Here is a 10080-nt window from a genome sequence, read left to right on the forward strand (position 1 = left end):
GATGTGTATAAGAGACAGGTTTTGCATAATGCATCAAGCCAAATGAGGATAAAAATAGATGAAAAAAATAATACTTTTAATAATAATTACAAGTGAAGAATGATATAATTCACCTATTTTTTAGTTTAACAAACATAATTTTAACTCATATTTGACATTTTGTAAGAATGATAAAAATAATAATAAAATAATAATAATAATAATAATAATACTAATAAACAATTTTTCATGCTTTCATTAACTTTTCATTTAAGAAATTAAAAAACATGGTAATAATACATATATAATAATTAAACTTTTTTAACCCATTTAAATTGGGTAAAAGCAGAAACATTATTGAAATACTATACTTTGCTTATTTTATACAAAAACTTACTTGGAGTGTTTCTTGCCAGTATTTCTGGAGGCTTGTTAGCTCTTCACGATGAACCTCAATTACTTGACGGAATGTTTTCACCTTACCACGATAGTCAGTGCGGAGTCCAACCACAAATACATTAAACTGGGCCTATTGTAAACATCACAACTAAATTAAAATCAATATTATGCTTCAACATACAAATACAACTTAGCACATTTGTACAAATTAGTGGAATAAATCAAACAGTAATAATTTCAATATTACAATAATATTGAAATTGACACAGCACATTTGAACAAAGGATAGAATATGCTTGGAATGGTTAATGAATTATAATAAAAACGTCTGTCTACAGTGTATTAAACTGCACATTATTGCCCAATATTTAATAAAATTGAAATTGACAAAGCACATATGAACATACGATAGAATATGCTTAGAAAGGTTTATGAATTATAATAAAAACACGTCCGTCTATATTGCATTATACTTCTCATTATTGCCCGATATTTAATAACACTGAGATTGACATAGCAGATATGAACATGGGATAGAATATATATATTAAACTGCACTTTATTGCCCAATATTTAATAAAATTGAAATTGACAAAGCACATATGAACATACGATAGAATATGCTTAGAAAGGTTTATGAATTATAATAAAAACACGTCCGTCATTATACTTCTCATTACTGCCTGATATTTAATAACACTGAGATTGACATAGCAGATTTGAACATGGGATAGAATATATGCATGGAAAGGTTTATGAATTACAATAAAATTATTTCTGTCTATTGAACTAAATTTAATTATATTGAAATTGACATAGCACATTTGAATATAGAATAGAATATATGCATGGAAAGTTTTATTAATTATAATGAAAAATATGTCTGTCTATAGTGCATTATGCACAGGACTTCATGCTCTTCACATTAATACCCAGGTCATCAGATCAAACATATATGGGATACATAATCAGCTTTTGAAGAAACTATTAATGTACATATTTTGCAGCTGGTAGTACACTGATATTTGAACATGATACAAGGTATTACATATTACAAAATGCCTTGTCCAACAATACAAATGGTAAGCCCAATGATGGTGATGTTTATAATGATAATGAAATGATGACATGGATAATGATGGCCATAACTATGATAATAATAAGAATGATAATGAATTATGATGATAAAAATTAATATTATTATTATAACATCATGATGATGATTTTAATGATAATCAGGACTATGTTGAAATAATCGTGATGATAATGATGATGTCATTATCGTAATTTTTACCTGCGTCTCATTTTCGATTGCACGGTAGGAATCTTGGATGTCGGAGACAATCTTGATATGGTTTGCCTTCATTTTCTTCATATCCATCATTACCTATTCAATACAAGTCATTAATTTTTTTCTTTCCATACAAAGTACTTTATATACCTTTATTAGGCGAGATATTTTTATATCTTGTTTAACGAACCCACCGCCTACCAATGAAGTTTTTCTTTACTTTTATTACGCCCGCCTCTGCCCTGACATCTCCAAGAATAAGATATGTATATTTATTCCTAATTATATAAATTTAAAGCATTTAACCATCCCATTACTACATTGTTTACATTCAACAATAAAATGTTATTTTTATTTTCTCCTCCATCTGCATTTTTTTGGCAAAACCATTGCTAAACACAAAATGTTATTCTTATTTTTTTTTCACCCTCCTCTGAAGATCTTTAAAAAAAAGTTTGCAAAACAAAGAATAAAAAAAGTCTTGCATAAATAACATTACATCTAATTCTAAGAAATCTGGTATTTACAAATTAAATATGATCAATTATTTACAGTCAGAGTGATTAATATTATTTTACCTTTTCTAAGGAGTCTCGTGCGTAAAGGAAGGGTACATACGCTTGTTGCTCATTTTCCAGCTGTGGTGGTGGTATTCGCACAGAAGATGTTGTGGATACAAGACTCTTTGTGTCCTCCTGGTTCTTTGTCCACATCACAGCACCACTAGTTCCCTCCCCAAATACATCAATTCTGTCTTTAGGCTTAGCTTCTTCAATACTGATGACAGTATGCATGCTGGGAACGCTGCCTGTGTGGGTCCCCTGTCCGGGGCTGCGTGTTCGCTCCTTATGTCCCTTTTGACCGTCGGCCGTCTGGGGCCGCAGGTTTGGTTGAGACGAAGTGTTATTTAGATCAACCATACTGGATTCACTCCAAGCTAAAACATATACAATGAATATAAAAAGAAGAAGATTAATGGCAATAGTTAACAAGAGTAACGGATTGTAAAAGATATGATAATGGGCTATCTACAGTGACATATACATAACTACCTTGGGTTGGCTCTGGCTTGCCAGGAACAACATCCCCATCAATGGGCACCACAACATTGGATGGAATCTTTTTGCCAGAGTCTGCACTATATCTGCCACTTGATGATGAAGCTGGCCGTTGAGGTGGTTCAGTGCTCCTCCTTCCATTCACAGACAACAAGGAGCGGTTTTGGTCTGTAGCAGGTTCTTTATCTACATTTTTTAGATCTTTCAACTCTTCCTGTGAATGAGTGTAGATTTACATAAAGTGGATTTTAGACTGAGAATCAACATTATATAGTGTCAGCTTACAATTAATACTGTACAGTATATCAAAATAATAATTATAACAACAATAGAAGTTTGTAAAATTATGCTAAACTTGTTGATCCTCCCATATCCTGCTGATACTCAGGAGCCTTTGATTGCACGACAACGGTAGGACTTCAAACATAATGAAAAGCCTAAGGAGAAATCTGCGCATGTGAGAACATTGAATTCTCATTGTCGCCTGTACTTTGGCCCGAATTTACGTTGTGAATGTAGGACAGTCATGGATGTCGTCATGCAAATCAAAAATTCCTTATTAACACAGAATATGCTTCCTAGGCCTTGCTTGCTTGGGAAATGTCCCTCCAAACCCTTCATTAAGTCATACCACATATTCCTCAGTCTACTCACTTATAAATGTTGTCCCTAAACAAATACTGTATATTTACTGATTTCTTGTGGATCTTTTGTTGCACAAAATATTAGCAACCAGACTTCTAATTCTGATTGGATGTTATTGTTATAATCCAATGCATACGTATAATAATACTTAATCAGAATTAGGAATTCATTTTAAAATTGGTGTAACAACACATTAGGCTGACCAGCCCTCCATAAACTAACGTTAGAATACCGCACTTTCGGCGGTAAAGAACAATTAAAACCTCATAAAAAAGGCAACTAATCCGTTTACCTATAATTGAATCCAAGGACACAAGTGTTAAACACTCAGTACTTATCCTGGATAATGTGTTAATCCAATTAATATAGTGAGATAACCTAACGTTAGTTTATCGAGGGCGGGTTGAGCTAATGAGCCACTGCCTATATAATATAAATACAATTTATAGCTCTTACCTCAACTTTATCTACATTTAAAACTTTGTCATTTTCGGCAGCTTCTTTGACAGACACAAAACTGCCTGCTTTCTTCATTGACACATTATCGCCTGCTGATAGTGTTATAGAGGGCTGCGGTGAAGGACCTCGTGTCTGCGTATCAGTACCTTCCTCCGAAGTCCATCCTGAACAAGAAATTAAAATTAAATAAATTCACTTTTAGGAGAATGAAGATATATTTTTCAATTATTAAGATATTTAAATATCAAGCTGACTTTTTCAATATGTAATATTAAAAGATCAAATGTAAAAAAATTATAAACATTAGATTTTAAATTTTGTAAACTTGTGTGTTCAGCTAAGTAGCAAAGCAAAAAATCTAACTTACCTTGCGATAAAGACGACACTGGCCTCTCGCCATCTTCATCCTGTGGACTAACCTTTTTGCGTCGATGCCTAGGTTTTTGCGCCGTAGCCATAATAGAGAAAGTCCTCAATTCTCTGTACATTCAAACATTAAATTTAATTCATATGTAAAATAGAAAATACATAATCAAGTGGATACAAAACATAGTAGCAAGATCACCCAAATGAAAGTACAGAACGGTCTGACGCTAGTAAGCATACCGTACCTTGCTAGTTACTTAAAGTGGAGTTACAACCAACTACCTGGTTTAGACCTCATAGGAAAGCAGTATTATTAATATATAGACCCCTTGATTGTTGACACTTTGTTTAGCATAGGCCTATATAGATGAGGACACTGACTTGCTCTCGATCTTTAGTTCTGTTCAGTCCACTTTCTGTTCCCATGCTGAATAAGGTCAATTTAAAACAAAGTTCAAAATTTAATATACAGTATTAAAATTTAATGTTAATAAATTTTCTTTTATTTTTTATTTCAAATAATATGTCTTGTTGGATGTGTTCGCGTTTGACTTTTGTACTAACAACCCCCTATATTAAAAATATAGAAACCTTCAAAATCGACAGTCAGTATGTGACACCCAAGCACTGCTTTTTCAAGGAAAGAATCACTGGACCCGTACAGTAGTAATACGAGAACCTTAGCGCTCCAGGTCACCAGAAATAGTGAGGTGGAACACCTTCCCAAACACTTCTCTCAATGCGTAGGCTATATACCTAGGCCGAACAAGCCCAACCGTATGGTATTATGTTGCTGTATTATTAATCTCTCTAGGCTAGAAGGAGGCTAGGCCTAGCTAGGAAACATTGTTAGGGCTGCAATTATATCATAGTTAAGTAAGGCCTAGGCCTAGATAAGTAGACTTAAATTAAACATAAAATTTAATATACTTATCACAAACCTCACATTCACTATTTATATAAAATAATAGTCATTTTCACTACGACGAACAAAATGGTTTATCCTTCTTTCGCCTCTCTGCCTCTGCCATTCCCTCATTATCTGTTGCCTAGAGAGAGTGTTTACACTCTGACGTCACTCTGCTAATTGTTATGCAAACTATCGGTAAGTGCCGTGTGCAGACAGTTTCTGGCACGACGTAACACCGGCAAAGATATTATGAAGTCACAACCGAAATTTTAATTAACTTATGTATCATTAATATTATTATGTATGTAATAACTTATTCCATTTAAATAACATCTTTGAATTTCCAAGAAGATAATTAACAGTGCATAAAATCATATTATACTGAACCGATTTCCGTCAATGTATTCATAATGCAAGGTATCGTATGTTTAGTTTGTAGGAAAGTCATATCCAGTGTAGGCCTCAGATTTGTATGTAATACAGTACTATTTTAACTGCACTGCACGCCTAAACAAGGCAAGAAAATCCACGCAAATGCAATTAAAACTTTTAATAATTCATTTTAAAAGGATCAATTAAGTTACAATTACACTTCCAACCAGAAACAAATAGGGAAAAAAACGTTTTGCAGATTTTCAGACAATTAATTGAATGCAAAAAATCCGTAAACCGATTAGCCAATTAAGTCAATACAGAAAGGTATTAACTCTGTCCATTAATTGAAGGGGGATTTTTTTTTTATCTCAAAGAAATGTTTAATTTAAGTTAAGCTATACAAATTAGGCAATTCAAAATTATACATTTTTCCATTTTTAGCACATGACAGACAGCAACTACTATCATTGAGCTTTTAATGTATTATCTTAAAACTGAACGAATACACCTAAGCACCAATTAACTTGATACAACATCATTAATTACAGTTACTATTAATATCTAATCTATTTATTATTTTTTTTCACTACCAACAAACAATAGGCCTATTTTATTATACGGTACTTAGGCCTATATTTGTAATAAATAACCGTATGCATGCAGTTACCGTACTTACCATCGAGATTGTATAGTCAAACCTCCAATTTGAATTACATTCGTATAATATTATTTAGAAATTCATGTTCACATACCGGTATCATATTTAGTTCTAAATATTTATGCGAGATTATGATAATAAGCCTAATAAACCTACTATTCAAAGCCTATCGTCAATCTTATTGCACTGAATAAATACAGTATAACATCAGTTTCGCAACATGATACGACATAATTGCAGTATTTGCAAATACTGCGCTGTTAAAATGTTCAGGTAACGGCAAATATAAATATTCATATTTAATTAGCACTTCGAATCATCAATTATTTTGCTGAATATCTGCGTAATGCTTGGAGGAATTAATTACCAACGTCGTGGTAACCAATAGCGACGAGAATTTTTCATTATTACTATCATCACCATTATTCGACGTATATGCTGAAGACGACGAGAGGCGCTGTACGAAGCTTTCAGTTCGAGAAAGACATTACAATATGGCGAAGGCGAGTTTCTTTTTATTCTTAATTGTCTCAATTATTGGTCTGCAGCAAGTGATTTCTTTGACACAGTCGCAGGTAAATTATTTAAAACAGCGATTGAATGACCGATTCAATCTACCAGTTTCAGATTACTCACAATTCAGTGAATTTAGTGAGACAAAAAACGAGATAGATAGTGGTGCCTCAATACAAAATGAATACGATGAAGAAAGAACAATAAATGAAAAGAGCGAAGAACATAGTCACACAATTGACGTGGACATACGAATGCCGGACGTCAAACCGACATACGTAAGTTGGCATGGATAGTTAACATAACATATTTTTATATGGAAACATGATTATTGATTATAGATTGTTTCGGTAATAAAGATGGTTGTATCAACATCTTATTAGACCTATAATAATATATTATTTATTAAAGTGTTAAACTGTTCATAAATAATTTTGTATAAATGATGAATTACTTTATCCCTATATATCACAGGAGTATTCAACATAGGCCTATTTCATATGCCACATTTTGTGTTTTTAATGTCAAAGACCTGAGTATTGATTTTAAAAGACAGATAAAAAAATGTATACAGAATACCGGTACTTTAATAGAATAATGTACAATTTGTGTATTTATATCCTCTTCACGTGCTACCTAGTATCCGCTATTTAATCTTATATTATTGCTTATTTTTAAGGAAAATGAGTATTTTTGTCATGCTATAGAGATGCCAATGGAACGGTCCGTTTTCATAGGTAGGTCGTCGGTTATTTTTTTTTTAATTCTCCATCTTACTCGATATCACAATCGTCATCATGCTGATGATAATGATGTCATCATTATGATTATTATCAACATCGTCATTGTCATCTTCACAATCACCATCATTGCCATCGGGGTCATCATCAGTTGCGGCAGATATAATTTATGGGGAGGGGGCTAAGATGTCCTACTGGGGATGCTAAGTATTTACGGGTGTAACTATACGCGCAGCGTTATCTGAGGGCCCGGAGCCCCGAGCCAGGTGTAGGTATGGGAAGAGGTGTCCCCTCCCCCAAAACGAGATTTTTTTTTAAAATTGGAACTTCTAGATGGTAGGAAATGGCTGGAATAGGAAAACTAAATTGAATACTACAAGCACATACATACTACAGCTCCACTCATAATGAATAGGCAGATAAGGAAAACACATTACCGGTATTCCATAAGATGTGAATAAAAAAAACACCTCATTTATGTATTTATTAAACAACATTTCGCCATAATCATCATAATTTATTAATCTTCTTTCGTGCGAGCATTGAGTCAACACTTTCATGTAAGCAAATAAAGCACATGCGATTATTGCTGCAGTGCAAAGTGTGGGCGTTCGATAAAACAATATCAAATTGCATTTGATTCAATCTAAATATCAAGAAGAAATTATTCTTACTCTTTGAAGAAGAAATCGTCCCATGAGACAAACCATTTGATTGGAAAGTGGAATAGTCGAATAATTACATTATTAATCTGCACTTGACGTGTTTTTTTTTAATTTAATTTTTCTTGTACAATTAAAAGCTTGGTACTCAACTGGAAATGTTCAACGTATTTTGCGCGCAATAATAAATGAAACCTATTCGAGAAATTTACATTGGCTACCGGTATTAAGTTTTCACCTTATTTGAAACCATTAATGTGATTTAGCCTGTTGTATCGAGTTTCCTATTAATCATCTATACGCCTATAGAAATTAAAAGAATAATCGTATTATCAGTTTCACATTCAAAAAAAACAAAAACAAAGAAAAACAATAAAAAACGATTATATTTTTTAAACACACGCCTTGCCTATCTGAGCAAAAATCGTTACACGACACTAAATATTAACAGTGGAGTTTTTTTAAAGTGACAAATATATTTGGATGCTGTTGTCCAGCAGGGTTAGTTTATCACTCCACTTGGCATTAATTTATTGAACGATCAATCGATCAATTGACTGATCAATAAATTGATTGATTGTGAGGTGGTTGATTAACTGATATATAGGCCTAGATAGATTGATTGATTAACTGATTGATTGATTGATTGATTGATTGATTGATTGATTGATTGATTGGTAGATTGATTGATTGGTAGATAGGTAGGCTCCTATATTAATTGATTGATATTTTGCTGATCGATTGTAATGATTGACTAATTGTAACCTTCAGCTATAATATCGGCGCTGGTTCGAACAGCTCACACGCCAATGGTTCCGGTGGTGGAACAAGTCTTCTCGGATAAGAACTTTAAACCGTAGTCACAGTGTACGTATTTGGCTCGTGGAAAATACACAGTACATCCTTCGTGAAGAGTAGGGGGTTACCCCGGTGTACTGGTCCATTCAGTCCCTGTTGTTTAATGGGTATACCACTTAGGATCAAGTTCGCTTATTGGCATGTTCTTGACGCTCGTGCCTAAAGAAATGAAATGAAATTATCAGCTGACTGGTTGATGGCTTCAACCGACTGACTGAACGATGATTAAAGAATAATAATAATAATAATAATAATAATAATAATAATAATAATAATAATAATAATAATAATAATAATAATAATCAAACATTTATAATTCGCCAATTTAAAAAAAAATCAAATGCACAGTTTACTATATACAGTTTGCTATATAAATATGTTTTTAAATTAACTTTCAATGAACCTAAAGTATATTAACGAAGAATCTTTAACAGATTAATTGATAGATTGATTTTTTTAAATTTTGATTAATTGATAATTGAGATTTATTATGACTGATTAAACAATAGATTTATTATTAGACTATTTTATTGATTTCTGAGATTTTATTTGTTTGAATTTAATTACATTTAAATTTCAAGTTGGTTACAAACCACATGCAGAGATGGGAACAGCTCATCATATGCTACTGTATGGATGCAGTGAACCGGGAAGCCAGAATAAAAGTTGGTAGGTAGTACAAGCTAAAGATAGCAATTTGTCAAAATTAATAACATCTGCTTTAATAATATAAATAAAAAATGTTATTAATTATCGATTTGATTTGATTAACTTTATTACCGTAAAATAATTGGTATAATTCCAATATCGTTAACTTACTATCACAAGGAACTGTGGTGAAATGGCAACTACCAACGACGAATCAGTATGTGGTGATGGACCAAGAATATTATATGCATGGGCAATGGATGCTCCATCCCTTGAGCTGCCAAAAGACGTCGGGTTTGAAGTTGGAGGAGATACGGGTATCAACTACCTTGTTTTACAAGTGCATTATGGTGACATATCTGAGAAAATCAAAGGTACTAATAGCAGATCTCCGATCTTGTTCACAAAGTCACGGACTAGTGCTGTCTCGTAAGAATTTCGTAGGACGCGTTAAGAGTGACAAAATATTCTCTGTATCTACTGGAACCGAGCCACATAGCTTGTATTCCACTATTTGCA

General features: G+C 32.8%; 2 protein-coding genes across 2 annotated transcripts in view; one reads left to right on the forward strand and one right to left on the reverse strand.

The window, feature by feature from the left end:
- LOC117123380 (myosin-9-like) overlaps nucleotides 1-4575 on the reverse strand; it is a gene marked incomplete in the record, with an annotated part of 19727 nt that extends 15152 nt beyond the window's left edge. Inside the window, 7 exon segments of the mRNA XM_033269276.1 lie at nucleotides 377-508; nucleotides 1673-1765; nucleotides 2248-2606; nucleotides 2722-2941; nucleotides 3829-3995; nucleotides 4199-4311; nucleotides 4443-4575. Of these exon segments, the coding sequence (XP_033125167.1) occupies nucleotides 377-508; nucleotides 1673-1765; nucleotides 2248-2606; nucleotides 2722-2941; nucleotides 3829-3995; nucleotides 4199-4289 (1062 nt within the window).
- Nucleotides 4576-6557: 1982 nt separating this feature from the next.
- Nucleotides 6558-10080, forward strand: part of LOC117123403 (probable peptidylglycine alpha-hydroxylating monooxygenase 1) — a 9019-nt gene continuing 5496 nt past the window's right edge. Inside the window, exons 1-4 of the mRNA XM_033269303.1 lie at nucleotides 6558-6931; nucleotides 7333-7390; nucleotides 9495-9582; nucleotides 9742-9935. Coding sequence (XP_033125194.1) covers nucleotides 6635-6931; nucleotides 7333-7390; nucleotides 9495-9582; nucleotides 9742-9935 — 637 coding nt within the window. The 5' untranslated portion in view covers nucleotides 6558-6634. The remainder of the gene's footprint in view (nucleotides 6932-7332; nucleotides 7391-9494; nucleotides 9583-9741; nucleotides 9936-10080) is intronic.

This window comes from Anneissia japonica, unplaced genomic scaffold (genome assembly GCF_011630105.1).
Source record: "Anneissia japonica isolate Jap-2015-1 unplaced genomic scaffold, ASM1163010v1 scaffold287579_len849171_cov184, whole genome shotgun sequence".
Classification (NCBI taxonomy): Eukaryota; Metazoa; Echinodermata; class Crinoidea; order Comatulida; family Comatulidae; genus Anneissia; species Anneissia japonica.